The 19,789-nt window shown below is 33.8% G+C and overlaps 1 protein-coding gene across 1 annotated transcript in view; it reads left to right on the top strand.

Annotated features, from left to right (window-relative positions):
* Positions 1-2,175: 2,175 nt before the first annotated feature.
* Positions 2,176-19,789, top strand: part of LOC111710701 (zinc finger MYM-type protein 3) — a 21,345-nt gene continuing 3,731 nt past the window's right edge. Inside the window, exons 1-25 of the mRNA XM_023484818.1 lie at positions 2,176-2,306; positions 3,284-3,345; positions 4,090-4,200; positions 4,286-5,718; positions 6,022-6,078; positions 6,706-6,803; positions 7,653-7,728; positions 8,679-9,008; positions 9,309-9,459; positions 10,797-10,935; positions 11,324-11,380; positions 11,979-12,061; positions 12,444-12,500; positions 13,246-13,299; positions 13,531-13,718; positions 13,879-13,927; positions 14,339-14,429; positions 14,870-15,009; positions 15,367-15,430; positions 16,269-16,348; positions 17,162-17,232; positions 17,694-17,775; positions 18,109-18,171; positions 18,972-19,058; positions 19,682-19,763. Of these exons, the coding sequence (XP_023340586.1) occupies positions 2,255-2,306; positions 3,284-3,345; positions 4,090-4,200; positions 4,286-5,718; positions 6,022-6,078; positions 6,706-6,803; positions 7,653-7,728; positions 8,679-9,008; positions 9,309-9,459; positions 10,797-10,935; positions 11,324-11,380; positions 11,979-12,061; positions 12,444-12,500; positions 13,246-13,299; positions 13,531-13,718; positions 13,879-13,927; positions 14,339-14,429; positions 14,870-15,009; positions 15,367-15,430; positions 16,269-16,348; positions 17,162-17,232; positions 17,694-17,775; positions 18,109-18,171; positions 18,972-19,058; positions 19,682-19,763 (3,757 nt within the window). The 5' untranslated portion in view covers positions 2,176-2,254. The remainder of the gene's footprint in view (positions 2,307-3,283; positions 3,346-4,089; positions 4,201-4,285; positions 5,719-6,021; positions 6,079-6,705; positions 6,804-7,652; positions 7,729-8,678; positions 9,009-9,308; positions 9,460-10,796; positions 10,936-11,323; positions 11,381-11,978; positions 12,062-12,443; positions 12,501-13,245; positions 13,300-13,530; positions 13,719-13,878; positions 13,928-14,338; positions 14,430-14,869; positions 15,010-15,366; positions 15,431-16,268; positions 16,349-17,161; positions 17,233-17,693; positions 17,776-18,108; positions 18,172-18,971; positions 19,059-19,681; positions 19,764-19,789) is intronic.

The following is a 19,789-nucleotide window of genomic DNA, read 5'->3' as shown; positions in this document are numbered from 1 at the left end:
ACTAGAGCTCTCGTATGTCCATGAACATGTGTCTATTAATTTGATATTTTGTATTTGCGTAGAAAATGTCTTCTTCCATAATTTGATTATAGTTGTTTGATATCAAAGATGATGATAAGAAATACTAAATGGCAGTAATATTATAGTAAAATTGATTTAAAACAAATATATATTTGGGTAAAAATTTGTTTAACGAAATAAACTGCAAAAAGTCTTAAATAAGTAAAACAGTAACATGGAAGACGACATTGAAACTATTCACCAACAGTCATGTTTCGTGGGACACCCTGTATGTAGATATTTACAGAACATTTGAACTCAATTAGCCGAAAATTAATTTCAGGAAAATAGCATCCAAAAATCCCTTTTGATGAAAATGCTTTAAAAACAAAAGATAAATATTTATTTTTCCAAAAATCAAGTTAGCTATAGAAAACCATACATCTGCATTCTGGGGGTTCAAAGAAATTCTATCTTAACAATTTGTGTCAATATTTTTTCTGAAGCTTTTAGATCCCTTGGATAGTTAATAAAAATTATTAACTTATTAAATTATAAGTTTCTCTGTTCTCAGTAACATTGTTAGAAATAATTTTAAACCTAATTAACATATTCACATACAAAAAAAGCCGCCACCTACGGACCTAATTCAATGCAAACAATTTTAAATTTTGAAGAAGCAAAAAGTTAACAACTATATAGTCTTAAATGAATCAGTGGTATTATAATTACTATATCTTTAACATCAGTTGAGAACGGGGAATAATGAAACAATTTTTAGGTGGTTGTGAATTGCAAGTTAATGCAACACTTTAAAATTTAACCCCTTCCCTCCCTCTTTATAAATCTATTATAACTATTTGTGGATTAATGTGCAGTAGCAGCAGCAGCGATCCCCAAAATAATATGGAAGAATTGAGGACAATTAATACTACACATATTGTTCAATGCACGTATGTTACTGTGCAAACCATATATCCAAATTTTTCTGGTGACCACTGCATACAATTTACATTACAATTTATTTTAAGATATATATATGGTTAAATATCTGCTATACAAATAATTGATAATATAAAATGTAAGAATTAGAGGGCCATGTTTATGAAAAGTAAAATTGTATGATATTGTTAGTGCATGCATGCCTTAAAAAAGTGTAGGAATTGCATACATACACCAAAAGTTCTCTTCTTCCCCCCCCCCCCCCCCCCCATCACATGAAATGAAACTCCAGGTGATATGCCACCCAAAACTATTTCATTCCTAGTTTATTCCTTTAACTTGAATATATCATAATAGATAGATTTTACAAATTAAAGAAATATTTGTCTAAGAAATTCATCTGCCAGCTAGTATAGTGCTGCATGACAATTTATATTGTATCAAATGTAGATTGCATTGCAAAACACATTTTTTTGTGTACATGAATTGTTTACAAAATTTCTCATATACACGTTTGGAAGAAAGTTACAACAGCCTGATCCTGGCTGTAGGGGCAAAAACAGGTTTAAGAGTACAGTTTATTGGTGTGTTTGAGTTGCGGTAGTGTAGGGATGGCGGGCCAGCCAAACTTCCCCCGCTATCTGTATTCTTATTGGTTAAAACTCCTAGCAATTTCCAGGCTTACCCCGCTTTACTGAGTCCCGCCTCTCTCTCTCAAACTGAGTCCCCCGGTCGCGGTTTCCGCTTAACAATGTCACGCGAGAGCATAAAAGTCGCGGTCCCGGTCGCGACGGATCAGCTGAGAGACGCGTGAACTCGGTCTATGCGGTGAGCCTGCTCCATCGTGACGTCATCGTGATTTTGCCGGCAAGTCACGTGACTGACCACTCACACAGCTCTACTCCTCAGACTCAGATACACAGTACACACTTTAAAATGCGGAACTGTTTCCGATACTCTATTACTACCTTAATAATTTAAACAGTGTATTAAAGTAATATTCGTATATACTAGTTTAACTATTGTGAGAAATTACAAACCATTATATGACGGTTAATCAATTGAACAAGCTTGGACTGCAGAATCATTAATATTCGTGAAACGACGACAGAAAATATGCATATCGATGCCGACATTTTAACAATTTTAACTGTCCTTATTATTATAATCTTTGTTTCTTAAATTTTATTTCGTTTATTTTTAAAGAAATACTGTATTTTAGTCTATATTATTTAGGAATCCGAATTGTTCTTATTTTCAGACTTTAACATAGAAGAGTGTAGAAGAATTGTTAATATTTTACCCCTGTAAAATGGGGGACTTCAAAAAGAAGTCTGTATCTCTTGAGACAGAGTTTGTTCTAGGTATGTGCAAGTGATTTTATCAACTTTTTACGTAATTTTAGTCGGAACTTAAAATGTTTCTTTAACATTTTTTTGGTACATAATATTCCCGGGGTGTATCATTTTCATTTTAAAAGCTTTTTTTTTGCTACAATTGTGAAAACGAGAAAGAAAATAAATTATTAAGTGAAGTGTAGGGTCTGTCCTAGTGAACGATTTTTGGACCCCCCCTCCAGCCCCCCCCCCTCCTATCATTTTTGTACATGCCCATGAATTAGTATTTATTTAGCATTATTTAGGGTTAGGTTAGGTTAAGACACTTTCTGGGCCGAGCGCTGCGGCTAGGATGGGCTAGGGGGCCGAGCGCTGCGGCCACAGGTTAGGTTAGTTAAGACACTTTCTGGGCCGAGCGCTGCGGCCACGGGTTAGGTTAAGTAGAGACACTTTCTGTGAGATCCATGTACAAAAACGATAGGAGGGGGGGGGGGTCCAAAAATCGTTCACTAGGAAATTACCTAAGGTCAAATAGAACGGATTTAACTTGCCATTTGTTGTTCAATGGGTAATTTCCTAGAGAATTATTTTTGGACCCCCCCTCCTATTAATTTTGTACATGGTTATCATGTGTATCATTGTGTATCATTGATCATGTGGCTGCAACGCCCGGCCCCTAGCCTGTCCTAGCCTCAGTGCTCGGCCCTGGCCTGTCCTTGCTGCAGCGCTCGGCCCAGAAATTGTCTTATCTAACCTAACCCTAAAATAATTTTGCTGAAAAACAAGTGATCATGTTCCAAATTGATAGGAGGGGGGCCCCGGGGGGGGGAGGGGTCCAAAACTCGTTCTTCTTCCAATTTTCATGTTTTCCCCCAAAATCTTTCAGAAATTCTAAACAAAACACCCCTGAATAATCTCGTACTGAATCACTCAAAATTGAACATTATAGCTTAATCTTATCATTGTGCTCTACATTGATGATATTGTACCTGTATGTTGTGTAGAACCGGGTAAGGAAGAAGCTGCCTGTGTGGATCTAGACGGAGAATGGGCAGAAAACTCTAAGGTACCTAAGGCGGGGGGGGGGGGGGGTCATGAACCACCAAAGCCTTACCTCTGTTTACTCCCCCTGACTTTCCAATCCTTAATTTTGAATTTTTTCCCCCATTTGGACGGAAATATAGCGATATACTATTTAATTCTTTAAGGAACAAATATCTGATTCTACAATTAATAATGATAATCAACAAAAAAGCATGATTTGAAAATTTTCATCTTCAAACAATGATGAGATATCATACATTCTATATATCTTAATGCCCCCCCCCCCCCGAAGCTCCTAGGGGGGGGGGGGGGGGCAAAAAAAGTGCTCCCCTCCCTGGCCCCCCCCCCCTGGATTTATTTCCGAGAAGCTCTGAACAAGATCAACACTAATTAAAAATCAAATTTACTTAAAATTCTTAAATGGAACAGTAATGAAGAGTTCTGTTTGGTCGTTTCCTTCCTTATGAGATTTGTTTTATTCACATCCGACAGAGTATTTCTTCAACATATTTTAGATTAATAAAATAAATAAAAATTGTTCTACATTTCTGTTCTATGATTTTTATGCCAGACTTGAAGGACCATTTTTTGGACTTTTAGACTCTCATTTATCTCATTATGAATGCTTGAGATTTGTGTTTTAAGAGTAAATATTTTTATTAGTTTGCTTTGGTTGATATTTATCCTTTTGGATGTGGATCCATGGGCCCGCATGTTTTTGCGGATTTGGATCCAGGAAGCCATTATTTCAAGATCTTTTATTTAGGTTTTTCGGCATCCTGATTTTGTAAACCCAAATATTGAGTTTGTTGGAGGAGAGGTGGGGGAGGGTGGAGATCATATGAATATTACACTTAAGAATATCGGAGACACAGAGGTTAGTCAAACATTTTCATTCAACAAAATTTAATGAAAAACTTTTTAATGCAAATCCCGACAATTAATGACAACCTTTATTTCAGATCAAAATCTCAGGGACTCAAAACGTCGTGCTCGTAAGTGAAGATCCAAATGAACCGGACCCGGGTTTGGAGAAACAAAATAACCCGGATCTGGGTTTGGAGAAATCACCTGGTCCCGGTTTAAATACAGTGGAGCAGTCAAACCCGGAGCCCTCCTCGGATCAAGAAAGTCTAGTCGAGAAAACTGATGAATCTGATGAAAAAGAGTCGGTTGGTCAAGTGAAAAATTCGATTTATATAGATTCAGTTGATTCTAATGATCAAATTAAAGGATCAAGTGAACAGAGTAAGGATTCTGGAGATCAAATTAAAGAATCAAGGGATCAACAGAAGGAATCAAATGATCAAGTAAAAGACTCGGAGAAAGTTGAGGATTCAGAAGAAAATGTAGCCAACATGGATGTTTCCTCGACGGTGGATGAAACGGCAGATGAATCCATGGATATTGATGAACCTGAAGCTGCCTCTAAAAATCAAACTGGTGATGAATGTGAAAATATTGACAAAGATAAAGATACTTCAGTAAGTGATCTTAAAACTGCAGATCCTAAGGAAAAGAGTAAAAGTGTCAATGGCGATCCTGTTGATAAAGAGGAAAAATCGGAAAAGAATGATTCAAACGTAAGTGGAGCAAGCAAAGAAGCTGAAAATGGGAGCATACCTGAGAAAGAAGCCGAGACAGTTGACACTCAAAGCGAAGAAATTGACATGGAAAGCAAAAAGAAAGAATCATCAAAGGAAACCGAAAAGGAGAAAGAAGACGATAATGTGGAAGAAAAGAAAGAAAAATCTTCAGATAAAAATGAAGAGAAGAAAATGATTGGCGAGAAACCTATGATAATGATGTTTGTGAACGAGACTGAAGCTGATGAGGAGAAGGAGTTAGAGGAGGAGAGTGAGAAGGATGTAGATGAGAAGAAAAAAGCTCTTAAGGAGGAGAAAGAGGTAGGGGAGGAGGAGAAGAAGGAGAAGGAGTCGGGGGAAGCGCAGAGAAAGGATGAATCAAAAACCACTAAAGAAGATTCAGCAATGGAAACAGACGAGAAAATTAATGGGGAAGCCAAGGAATCAAAGGAAACTCCTGATAAAAGTAAAATAGAGTCGGAAGTAAATTCTTTGAAGGAGGCTAAAAAAGAGATACCTACAGAAACCCCCACAGATAAAGAAGAGGAGAAGAAAGAGGATAAAAAGAAACCTACCTTGAAATTGGCCAGTTTTGCTGACATGGCCAATAACAGTGTTGAAAAGAAGGTAGAAACGAACCTGGACATAAATGAATCTGTTGAATATATTAATGAGACTAGGATAGATGCTAGTGGATGCTGTTCTGATTGTCATCTAAAGATTGAGAGCTTGAAGTCTGCTGTAGTGTGGGAAACTATGCAGTTCTGTAATATCACATGTCTGGCTAAATATCAGTCCGGATTATCAAGGTATGAAACGGGGACAAAAGTTAAAAAATACTCCGTCACTTTTAAATATTTTATTACTGCAGTTTTATGTCCTTATGAACAGTTTTATACACAGGGCTTAAGCTAATGTTTATTAAGGGGGAAAGGAATAAATTGGGAATTATATAAGGAGTTTCAGGGGGAAATTTCCTAACGTTTCGGGTTAAAAGATAAGGAGTTCAAACTTCGACATTAATTCCAAAACATTGATGCCTTTTTTCTGAAGGTTGGGTAACAGTACTTTAGCGATTTTTTAGTTTTTTTTTATCCATATTGTTTGTTCAGTTGCTCGAGCTGTAAGAAAACTGTCAGTTCATCATCTCTTGGAAAATACTGTGTAAGGTAGGATCATCTTCTAGCTGATAATAGAATTGGTTGATTTGTTGAGGGCTGATTTGATTGAGGGCTGGTTTGGTTTGGTTTGGTTTGGTTTGGTTTGGTTTGGTTTGGTTTGGTTTGGTTTGAACCTGAATGTTTTCTTAATTCAACTCAATTGATGTGATTGCAACTGATCTAATTTGTTTGCAACTTATTTTATTTGAGTGCATTTGATTTGAGTTAAAATTGATTTGATATGTTTGCAATTGAAATGATTGGAATTTAACATTTTTGATAATATTGTAAATCATCTGATTTGATCGCAATTAACTTGATATGATTGCAATAGATCTATTTGAAATTAATTTTATTGAAATTGAATGCTATGAATGTAATTTTTTTTCATTTGATTGCAAATGACTTAATATGATTGCAATTAATTCTATTTTATTGGATCTGAGCTGATTTAAATTGATTTGATAGAAATTGAATTATTTTAATGCAATTAATTTGACTTGATTGATTGCATTTAATAATATTTTATTGCATCTGATTGCAATTAATTAAATCGATCAAATATATTAAATGTTTAGGTTTGGATCTGAATATATTTAATGTCTAGGTTTGGATCTGAAAATATTTAATGTCTAGGTTTGGGTCTGATATAAAACAGTTCTGCTCTAATATGTGTTTGGAGGATTATAAGAAAGGACTCAAAGTCTGCTCGTACTGTCAAAAAGATATCTCAGGTAATTTAAACCTAGATAAATAAGAGATTTTTGTAATCGGAAATCTAANGCCAACGCTTTCAAAGCTGGGAGCTTTTGTATTGTGGATATCGAGATCAATGCTTGATCTTGATCTTTCGCTAATCTTTATTAATCACTCTTTATTTGTTATCCTGCATGGTAATCGTTATGATCAGCTGAAGAAATGATAAAGTGGGTTTTTATATATCCTCAAATTAAAAGTGCCAACAGAAAATATCGATATCATTTTTGGAGGGCAGGTGGCAACTATGTTTAAGGGATCGGGATTATGAGTATCTAACAGAAAAGTTCTCAGCTCTGAGCTCACTAATTGATGCAAGATGAAAACCATAGAAATTAAGAAAACGGATTGTACACACAATCACTGATCCCAAACCTATATTTGTTTATTTAGTTCAGGTTTCGTCCTCTCTAATTAGGTCTGCATGAAACTTTACGCTTTTATTTGCAAGGAACTGATAATCTCAAGGGACCCTCCCTGCATAGATGGCAATACCTTATTCACAACGGTACCATTTAAAAAGACTTAAAAGAATTATCAGAATTAAACACTTAAGCCTAGAAAAACGACATTATCTTCCATATTAATGATCAGATGAAAGTTTCAAGGTTACCGTTGTGGATCGGGTATTGCCATCTTTGTAATTACGGTTTTTAGAGTTCTTTTCAGCTAGATATTTCTGTTACAGCTTAATTTAATTTTTGTTTTAGTGAAAAATACTTACTCTTCGAAAAATATTATTTGGCTCTGTTTCTATTACGTAGGCTGGATATAGTTTTCAAAAAATGTTATTAATTAATCAGAAATGAGTGAATTTTTTGTGACAGGTGGTGAAGGGTTTCTGGCTCCTATAGGGAATAAGGGACAGTTCAAGGATTTCTGTGAAGCCAACTGTCTCAAAAAGTAAGTTTTTTTGGGTCTTGTTATATGATTTTCACTCTCTTCCAGGGGTGAATATAATTCCAATTTTTGTATTCTTCCCTCATTCCTTAAATTTTTTTTGATTTCCTTCCCCAAATTGGATAACTAAAAAGACGTAATTTTTAATTGCAGTGCATAATAATCCTTAAAAGGATGCATTTTAAAAAGCATAAATGGCGCCGCAGGGAAATTTTTTATAAACTTTAAGTATGGTGGCAATGGCAAAATTAAGTCGGGATTGATAATTTGTCAGTCCAGGAGCAAATTGTTTCTTGGAATTCATTATCCATCATTTTTCTTGGAGTTAGAATTTGTAAATTTTTTAGTTGTTTTGACTATTTGGAAAATTATTGAGTAATGAATTTTTTTTTTATCATATTTGAAGTTTTAACACGTTTTTTGATGCTGCATTATAACTATTGGGGAAAATTATTTGTGAAAAACTCTCTGATTTTATGTAAAGTGAAATTTGTTGGTAGGTTTGATTATTTGGAAAAGTTATTGAGTAATGAGTATACTTCTATCATATTTGCTATGAAGTCGTGGGTGGAGCAGCGAATGTTTAACACGTTTTTTATGCTGCATTATAAATATTGGGGGAAATTATTTATGAAAAGCTCTCTGATTTTAGATAAAGTTATGTATTTATGTAGAGGTAAAGAGCTCCAGCCCTTCCCTTCCATATATTTACACTTCACTTCTTTTTTTGCCAACCTTCCATCGATTCTTTACCTTCCCCTTCCCTTTGTTCCCCTTCCCAAAATGTTTGTCTATATCCTATAAATGTCTTAACGGCTGAACCGATCGGGCCCAAATGGAAAATTTGTGTGCGGTTATAAGTGAAAAATGTAAATTTTATTATTACAGAAATCTATTCATGTTTACGGTAAAATCCGTATAATTAAATTTTACTAATGTATATTTACTGTTAGGTATGAGGTGATGAACAACATCAAGGAGCAGGAGAAGGAGGTCATCCCCTGCTCAGTCTGTCAGGAAGTCAAGCTCATTGAGAGAGAGATCATTAGGTACAAACAGAACATCAGCACACATTTTATAATCAATACAGGGGTCTATATGTTCTTGAAAATCTCCCCCCCCCCTTTCAAAAGGTCCTTTTTCTTCAGTATATTGGAACTAAAGGCTAGAGATTTGAACTCTTTCTGTGGCGAATTTTTGGATAAATCCTGCAGTAAGAAACCAGATCTGGAGTACAGAGTCAACAAGCTCGCAGCCTCTGGTGTCCCTACTGAAAAGTCTACGTATTAATGTAAAAAAAGGTTTGATATGAAGTCGTTTAAAAGAAAAATCTATAAAAAGTGTTTTCTCTATAAAGTAAGAAGAATATTTTAGCAATTGTCTAAAGAAGTATTTGACTCTAGTATTTTAAAGATTTTTCGTTTTTAAGATTCTTCTTCTCCTCAGATTCTTTACTTACGAAATTATTTTATTACACAAGGATCCAAAACCATAATATTTTGTTAATAACCAACCATTGGATTGGTTTTTGAACTGATATTTTTAGAGTTTTTTTTAAAAGTTTTGGTTTGCAAATCTTAATTTTCTCTAATTTTTAGGAAACATTTTGATCTGTCAATTGAACCCGTGAGCTGTATTTACTACGATGGTATGATGAAAACTTACTGCAGTAAAGCCTGTCAGAACGTGTCTGTTATGATGAACAGGAAGATTATCCCCTGCGCCAACTGTAAGGTATCAATTATTTCATTACTTTAAAGGACTGTCTAATGTCTATTAATTCTTGAAGTTAGAATTTCTTAAAGGGTGTGTTCGCGAAAATGAAAGGGGGTATAGGCTTAATGCGATAAAAAAGCGCTTTTGATCGCTTCTAATCTTACTTCTATCTGCGGCGTCTATAAGGAGAAAATTGTTAAAAACGACTAATACCGAAGAACGTAGTATCCATACAAATTCAAAAAGATGCAACATTTGACTTAGACCATAAAAAAATCTATTTAATTTCAAACAAATTATTCAGATATTACACCCTATGGTCATCGATTATCTTTCGCCACATTTGTATATAGTTGATTTTCATAATATGTTTTGATTTTATTTTTTAAAATAACATTTAGCTTCTAACTTGTTTTCGAACATTCCTGGATAATATGAAAATGTCGTCTTCATTACCAAAAACCCTCGAAACAGAATAAATGTTATTATAAGTAATTCTCAGATCATAACAATTAAAACATATTATGAAAAATCAACTATATACAAATGTGGCGAAATCTAATCGATGACCATAGGGTGTAATATCTGAATGATTTTTTGAAATTAAATAAATTTTTTACGGTCTAAGTCGTATGTTGCATCTTTCTGAATTTGAATGGATACTACGTTCTTTGGTATTAGTCGTTTATTAACAATTTTCTCCTTATAGACGAAACAGATAGAAGTAAGATTAGAAGCGATCAAAAGCGCTTTTTTATCGCAATAAGCCTTTACCCCCTTTCAATTTTCGCGAACACTCCCTTTAAGATCAAAATAAACGAAATTAATAACAAAATTTTAATTTATAAGGTCATCACATTCTGTTTTATTTTTTTTTCTACACAGCCTAAAGTTAATTTTCAAAGAGAAAGCATTCTATTTCAAGCGATCAAAAGCGACTAAACTCAAACTCGTGGTTTCGTGATTTATCATTGGCCGAGAGAAGAGTTTATTCTTGCTTTTAGAAACTGAAAAACAGGGCTACCCACAACGGATGAAACTTCAGAGACGACTGTACGAAATTTAAGCTCTGTTTCCTTACATTTATGGTTCTCTGCAACTGCAATCTTATTTCGTTCTATGTCAGATCAATAAGTAAGCCATTAAACGACCATATTTAAGTCATAAGACTTTGTTTAACCTCGGAATCATCGTATTTAAAAAGTTTCAGGTCGTCTTAACAGTCTCATCCTTGGTGGGTAACTATTTTTCATTGAGAAATAAACTTCTTTATTCGTTGTAGAACATATTTACTTCTCGCCCAATATTTTGGTTTCAGCTCTGAAAGCTCTTACGCACATCTAGTTATATTTTAGGTTAAAAAGTACAATTTCGACATGATAGAGATGTTTGAGAGCGGACATGATAAGCCTGCGAACCTATACTGTTCCCTACACTGTAGAGCACTACTCACTGGTACTCAGGGACAAAGAATACCACAGACATCAACTTCAGGTGACATAACAAGAAATTTAAGTGATTTGCGATATTTTAAGCGACCTTCCATTTCATAGGCGGACATAACATATCTTCGTTTTCTAGCTTGATTTATTATTTTCTTCTTCATTGTTCGGAAGCAGAGAGTCGTGTTGTAAATTGTTTTTATTTAGAGGAGAAAATGTAAAAATTCTCTACGATTGTAGTTATAACGAAAGTTCAAAAGTTACCATTGTGAATCGTTGATAAAACTTAGAAGATACCGTCTCCATTAAAACTTAAAATTTCCCTCTGATAAACAAATTGGCATCTTGAAATCCAAACAAATATTCTAAATTTAATCTGATTTAATTTCTAATACAAAAAGTAACAAAAAGTAACAAAAAGTTTGAAGAATATTTTTCAGTAAGTAACGGGTACTCACTTACTCCAGTCATATCTGCAGTATCAAGTCTCGCCCCAGGAAAATAATCTAGAAATAAACAAATGTTAATTTTAAATCGCATAAAAGTAAAATATATGTAAATTATATATATTAAATCAAATTCAGTGTCCAGTGTTCACGCATCTCATAGTTAAAACAGTATTCTGTTATGGGCTCTTTTCCTAAGAGAAAAAAAGGAAAAACTATCGTTTTAACACGTTTTTTTGCATATATTTTCTCTCAAAAATTTTTATATTGTGTAAGAATTCAGCAAATGTTACGAATTAACAATTTTGAAATTTGTAACATTTCTCAAACTTTTGTGGAACCTTTTAAACTCTCAAAACCCTTTTAGAAACTCTCAAAACCCTTTTAAAAACTCTCAAAAACCTCTCATAAACACACCAACTCGTAAATTACTTCACTTTCTTGAAAGTGTGTCCTTCATTTTGTGAGAAATGCGGAACACTTTTTACCTGACCTGGAAAAACCGAATGAATTTTTGATTGAAAAGATATCCGCCTTTTTTCTCAAAAATATGGACTCCTATAAAAAGCATATTTAAAATTTCTGAATCCATGTGTCAACAATTTTATTATCTAAAATGTTTGCATATCTCAAGATTATATGGCTACAGTAGGAGGAATAGGGGGTCCTTCTACCCTTCCCGTTCTTCCAACTGAACCTATTCCTCAAACTCAGCTCCAACCACAGATACAGGTAGTACCCAGTACCATGGCAATTTTTGTCGCTTCATCTCCACTTGGAACATGATAGAGTATAAAAGCCTGATTGAATTTTTACTATAAAATTTGTTAAAAAGCCTCAAAACAGTTTCGAAGTTTAAGAGCATTATTCAGGAGTATATATATATTTTTTAAATCATTCCCCTTTTTAGTTCACCATAGTTTAGGTTTTTTTTCTCTGAATTGGGTAAAAAGTATTAAAAATAAGGAAAAATGCCGTTTTATGTCCTTTTTCTACCCCCCACAAAAAAAAAATAAAATCATCGTTATTTCTTATGATTTTGTAAAATTCTTCCTTTGCAGAATTGTGAAAAGGGGTTCAAGGACTTAGGAAATGATAATCAAAATTTTAATAGATTCAGACCCAGACTGTTCGTGAGGTGGTGAAAGAAACTCAAGTTCTTCCTCCTGAGGTAACTTATTTTGGCCTTTACGCTTGCACTCTTGTAAAATATTAAAGTTAAATATCGAATTTACTCCCAAGATGGAAATGTGTTGCATAAAAGTGTTAAAAAGTTTAATTTATCTTATTAACTACAGAAAAAGTAACCAGTTTTTATTAATTAAATGTGACCTAATAGCGATCTCTCTTATGAATCTTAAGGAAATTGTTTTTAAACTTCAGACAAAAATAGTATACACTGGGTTAGAGCCTTTTTTCATATGACACTGTCTGATTTACAAGCGTACCCTTATATCCTTTGTCTGATTACCTACGATTTTTCCCATTGTAAAGTACAGTGCTACTCACTAAGGATGGGACTGTAAAGACGACCGGAACCTTTAAAACATGGCTATTTATTTTCTTATGCCTTAAATATTATATTTTAATGGCTTATTCAGTGATTTGATAAAGATAGAAACTAGTTTCATGAAATCATGAATTTAAGAGAAACGGGCATCATAAATTCCAAACAGTCGTCTCTGAAGTCTCATCCTTGTGGGTAACCCTGTAGTGTATATGCACATTTGTTAAATAATGTGTCAGCCTGGATGGATTTCAGGCCACATGTAGATGCGCCCTGAGGGCCTGGGGGTTTTATGTTGAGTCCCCTTTCAGATTATTATTATTAATATTTTTATTAATAAACTTAACTTATAAAATATATGATTGATTGATTGATTGATTGATTGATTGATTGATTGATTGACTTTTAGGTTCCTGAATGGAAGAACAAGGGGATGCAGACCAAACCTTTTATGTTAACCAAGGAAACCAGATAAAAGTTTTCATTTCCAAAAAACATTTTCATCTATTCCGTGTTGATTTTTGTTGATTTTTTGTTGATTTTTTGTTGATTATGTTTCCAAACTCGGATTTCACAATAATTTGGCATACTTTCTTTAAATTAACGATATAGAAAAAATGCTGAATAAAGCGCAAAGTCATTAAAAATATCAAAATTGAGAATTCAAAACTTACTTCAATCTTGTTTGGCGTAGGGCGTAAGCTGTAGACAGAGTTCCTATTCTAAATCTACTCAAACTGAAACTCCTCCTCAACCAATCATTGTTCCAATTCCTGTTCCCATTCATATTCCTACTCCCTGCAAGATGTATAATGTTCCATTCCCCGTTCCTGTTCCCATTCCCTTACCTTTCCCAGTTCCAGTTTTCATTCCAACAACAAGGTATTTTTTCAATAATTCTTCCTATTTTTGCTTCATTTCTTTTTTAAAAGAACAGAATTTTTTTCATTAAATTAATTACATTGATTTAGATTATGGATGGGTCAACTGGAATAAATAGAATTTTCTAGAATTTTGAAGTTAAATAATTTTTGTTGTTCAGGAACACAATGAAAGGAATTCTCAAGCAAATTAAGAAAATTCAAAATAAGGTAATTATTAATTAATCATAGTTAGTTGTTGGTTGTCTTATGTAAATTTCTAACCAAAGTGTACATTGTAATGTACACACACGTCATACAACTAAAAGAGACATCATTCACATGATCCTGAAGCTCTCCCACAAAAAGCGTTCAGTATGTTGCCAATTACTCCTTTTACACTAAAGCTTGAATTAAATGCTTTATTGTCATTTAATGTACATGGCAAGTGCATGCAGCAGACATGTATTCGTGAGCTATTGATTAAGTATCAAAGGCTAAGACGATGCAACACTCTAAAGTTGACCCAGTCTTCAAAATTATTCAACAATTTAGTATTCATAGCAGTCTGGATTGTTTGTTTGTTTGATAAATACAATTGCAGATTGTTTGATTGATTGATTGAAAAAATGATATTTTAAGATACCTGCGGATCCGTATGAAGCTGAACTATTGGCCCTGGCTGGTGATATTGCTGCGCAGGACAAGGATTCCAGTGATAGTAATTCAGATGGTAACTCGTTCATATACTTATCCTTGCTGACATAGTCAGTGCTAGATTTATTACTCAACATTATTTATCAAACAAGTGAATTTTGGGTTTAAATGATCGATCATACTTTTACCCAAATATTTACTTATTTTCCCCAAAAAAATCATCTCTTTTTCCTTATTCAGCGAATAAATCCTGAACACAAAATACCTATCTTCTGTGGGAGTAAAAATGACATTCAATGTTTTAGAAAATTTTTAACCCTGGAAAGTTAAAATTTTTCGCCCTCAAATATTATTAAATAGATGCTTTCTTGCCAATCATGTTATTCTTATTCAGATTTAACTCTTTATCTTTATCTTTTAAATAAAAATTAGTGGAATAAAATTGCGTCCCAAAAAGTAAATTTTAGTTCAATGATATCTAGGATATGAGATAGATACTGATTTGATGTTTTTTAGCTGAAGATCTTGAAGCTGATGATTGCAGTGGTCTGGAGAAGGTTCAGAATATGGTTCCACTTCCTGATCTTGAAAACGAGATGGCTCCTGAGAGAATAGTCCCAAAACCTTTACCCAGCTCCACACCTGAACCCCCGGGGGTAATATATTATTCTTTGTCTTTTTTTACATTTTTTTTTTGCATTAAATTTATTTTTCATTTCTATATTTCTACATTTCACCTTCTATTAATCACTCATCCTAAATTTATTCATCATTTATAACCTCATCCATTTTCTTCTTTATTTTTTTCTTCTCTTTTTTCTTTTAATAGTTTTTTTTTTTTATTTTCTCCTTATAAATTTTTTCTTCTTTCTTTCTCATAATTATTTTTTTTCATTTTCAGTTCATTCTTTCTTTTATTCCTCCTTTCAACATCATTTCTTTTGACATTGTTACTTTCCTTTCATTACTGGTTGGTTGGTTGGTTGGTTTGACGATTAATGAATTATATTCAGGCCAGACAGTTCCCTGCATATAATCAGTATCCGACACATAACAAGAGAAGAGCCAGCCAAAGAGGTAACTAAAACTAGCTCAAAATAAAAAAATAATTAACTAAATATAACACGTGACAGAATGCAAATATGAATGTTTGTTAGAGGGATGAAAACGTATTTTCAGGCGATGATTCAATTCTAGAATGGCATGTCCGATTAAAACCTATACCTGATCAATAATAACTGAGATATTCATGTTTTTTCTGATTAAAATTTAATTATTTTTTTGTGGTTTCTTCATCAAAGTTAATTTCGAATTTATGGTGCAGAAAGGAGGAACCTGTCAAATTTTAGAACTTTTCTAAAAAACTAAAAAAAAAAAGATATTGTAGCGGATCTATTTTCTCCTTAAATCCGAACTAAGAATCCTTGAATGAAAAGGAGGAATAGATATATGCTGGTGGAAATCAGGAGTTCTCCAACCTTCATCGGATCAACACGTGTCCTCCTGCATAATTGTTTATTACCTTCACATATATTGCTAAAAAATGTTAGACCTGTCTTAACTATCTTACTTTTAAAATATCTTGTAGTTGATTGATCAGATATTTAGGTATAAAGATTACGTTATAAATAGGAAATGCCCCTTTAAAAATAAAGGGTACCTGAAAGGGACTGTAAGCCTAATGTTAAAGTGACCCTCAATTCGAAGATAGCGGTACCCTTGAAACCGTGATCTGATAAATAATGTGGAAAATATTGTAGCTTTACAAACTCTGAAAATACCCAAAAATTCTAACATTAATATTGATATTTAATGCATACTTGACCAGACAAAGCTTTTTTAAGGGTACCTTGGTAAATCGAGAATTGTCATCTTTGTTAGAAAGGTCTTATGAAATTAAAGTAAACTATTTCAGATTCTGATGCCGATGATCAAGAGTCCGAGGAAGATTGGAAACCACAATCTATCTGGGACCAGAGACCACCAACCAGACAGGTAGTAACCACAATCTATCTGGGACCAGAGACCACCAACCCGACAGGTAGAAACCACAATCTATCTGGGACCAGAGACCACCAACCAGACAGGTAGAAACCACAATCTATCTGGGACCAGAGACCACCAACAAGACAGGTAGAAACCACAATCTATTTGGGACCAGAGACCACCAACCAGACAGGTAGTAACCACAATCTATCTGTGACCAGAGACCACCAACCAGACAGGTAGAAACCACAATCTATCTGGGACCAGAGACCACCAACCAGACAGGTAGAAACCACAATCTTATTGGGACCAGAGACCACCAACCAGACAGGTAGTAACCACAATCTAACTGGGACCAGAGACCACCAACCAGACAGGTAGAAACCACAATCTAACTGGGACCAGAGACCACCAACCAGACAGGAAGTAATCACAATCCATCTGGGACCAGAGACGAGGCTTGATAGATTTTCGCACATTGCTTTGAAATTAACACTGGGTTTGCAGAACTTATGCAGTTTCTTTAGATTTGCTTTATTTGATGGCGAGATATATCCTCTTGAGCCGATTTCAAAAGGGTGAACAGACACACCCCTAGTTGTTATATCTGTGATAAAATGTTCATACTTGTTCATATTTTGAGCGTTGGCATTTTTGATAGTTGTTTCCAATGGGACAGAAAGCTCAAAAATATCCATCTTTTCCTCCATACGATAATAAAAAAAATTCTTGGCACTTCAAATGTTGAGGTCAATTAAACTTTTTATGACTATATAGCCTAGTATAGAATATGTTTTAAATATATAAATTTATTTTTTCCAGCGACAGCCACAAAGACGACAGCGGGGAAGAAATACACAGCAAAATAAACGAGCGAGGGTAGATACAGTAAGGTATATTTTGTCTTAAAACTGTAATTTTATAGAAATCCTGTATAAAAATTGGAAATGGAAAAAAACTGGAAGGATAAAAAATGATGAAAACTAGCCAAATCTGAGCCTTGTCTACCCAGACACCGGCCTTGTATTCAACACTCTGGCGAGAAGCACCCTTTCTGATTATAAAGGAACTGTTAACTTTTATATGTAATTCTTATTAAATACAAAAAAATGAAATGGTCAGCCATCGTTCCGTAGAAGTCATAGTTAAGCTCTCTTGAGACCGCACCACCATTACGGTTGGAAGCGTGTCACTGGCACATGTTTTAAGTTTTATGATTTGTTTTCACTCTTAAAAGAAAAATACATAAATTATAAATATAGTGAGCAGTCCTTTAAAAAAAAAAACAAAAAAAATCATCATTTCTTAAAATCTGAACTTCGAATATGCTCTTGATGCTGAATATATTGTTTAGAGAGCAGCAGGCAGCAGCCGTGATAGCGCAGCAGCCTAAAGAGCGTCCTGATGTCAACCACCATCTCAAGTTTACCTACGGGGTCAGTTAAACTTCAACATTTATGTCAAACTCATCGCATTTTCAGCTGGCGCTTTATTAAACGGCATCTAAATGTTCTTGTTTATTAAAGATTTAAAACGGCATCTAAATGAAGCAGATATTCTTGTTTTTATGTAATGTAATGTGAAAAAACGTTTTGTGGGGAAACATTTCGTGCAGGAAACCTATTGTCGGGAAACGTTTTGTAAGTACTCCCATGTAAAGCCTCAAAAATGTTGACCCGATTCTTAACTCGGTGATATTTATAAATATCGAATTGTTTTCCAAGAAGAACTAATTCTAAAATAAATCTCAACGTATTATCTTATCCAAGGTGAATGCGTGGAAGCACTGGGTAGTTGGTAAAAACGCCGAGTTAGAGAAACAACGTGCACAGGTAAGAATTTCAAAAACCTATGTCCAAAATTGTCTATTTAAAAAATATAATATAAAGTTTGAAATAAGTTCATTCGTTTTCTTGTTTTTAAAGATAATGAATGCTTGGAAATGAAATGTTGGAAATAAATATTATTTAACTCATTCATTAACTAACATTTTTTAATGTGTCCTGTGTTTCAAAATGGAATTGAACATTCATACCTTTTAATCTATTGAAGAGTTATATAAAATAGGGTCAATATTTGCTTGCTGTGATTTCTCACATCAAAGAGAATTTAGTATTTAGAAGTTCTATAAATTATTCTGTATTTCCAAGATAACCTTTCCTTTAAACATCTGAATTGGATGTAGCAGGTATCGGTTTCCGATATTTAGAACTACACTTTGCAGTTCAAGATTAAATTAATTTAAACACCGCTGTAAAATTAAGGTTTCTTAATGTTACAATTTGGACTGGGAAAAATTAAATTATTATTTAAATAATAAAGAATAAAGTAGAAGAAAAAATTCGCAGTTTTTTCTTTTTCGAAACCTTTTGAAGGTTAATTCTTTATTTGACTCCCATTTGTTGACATCAGATTCTGAATTTTTAACGTTAATTGTCAATAAAAAACAAGACATTCGAATATATATGTTCCCTCTGGCCGGCCAAACGACTGGTCCGAATGGGCTGACATTTGTTGTGGACACTCATAGGCTAAAAAATACATTTTGTTACAAAATTTTTTTTTTATTCCATGGGCAACGCCGGTCACTTCAGCTAGTTCTCAATATTTCATTATTTCTAATTTTGTTTAGGGGAAGTATCAGAAATCATTTGAGACAGATATCCTGAAATTGAGAGCTGATGAATTAAATTTTACGCTGTGTATGTTCGTAAAAGAGGTAAAATTTCATCCAGCCAAAGTGTGATCTGTAACACTGGAATTGGAAGACGACATTTAAACAATCTTGTACATTTAGTTTCGCCAGTAGCTGGCAAAAAATTTTGCAAATGTATGACTTACACTGAAGTATTGAACTTGTTACTTAAGCAGTATGACTTTTTACAGTGCTTTTATTTTGATCCGGATCCGGATCCAAGTTAGGAACGTTTGCTTTAAAGTAACGCATTTTTTTCTGAAACTTGGTAAACCATTTAAAAATAAAGTCATTTGATTAACCTCTCTTTTTTCAACAGATAAGATTCGGGTTTAGGAGAGCAAACATGTGGTTACAGTTTTTGGTTGATATTTTTGTATCCAGATTCCTGTATTTTTGCGGAATCGGATCCAGGAAGCCAAAGTTGCAAAAATATTGCGGATCAAAATGATCCAGATCCGGATCTTGAGCACTTTTTCAGAATCTTTTTCTTAAAATGAAATAAATTGGTAAGTAGTATAAAGGCCATTCAGTTTTTATTTAATTTTTCTTTTAAACACATATTTCTTTAAAACGACTTTCATAGATCTTTTGCTTTAAAAAGATGTTTTATTTACCATTAAAAATTGATGTTATTTCATTTGAAGGTCAAGAAACCCAATGGAGATTCCTATGCTGCGGACAGTATACTCTACTTAGTACTAGGAATACAGGTTAGGAAAAAACAAAGTAACCGCCCCCCCCCCCCCAAAAAA

Source organism: Eurytemora carolleeae, unplaced genomic scaffold (assembly GCF_000591075.1).
Source record: "Eurytemora carolleeae unplaced genomic scaffold, Eaff_2.0 scaffold1090, whole genome shotgun sequence".
NCBI lineage: Eukaryota > Metazoa > Arthropoda > Copepoda > Calanoida > Temoridae > Eurytemora > Eurytemora carolleeae.
This window is presented reverse-complemented; position numbering and strand designations above follow the sequence as displayed.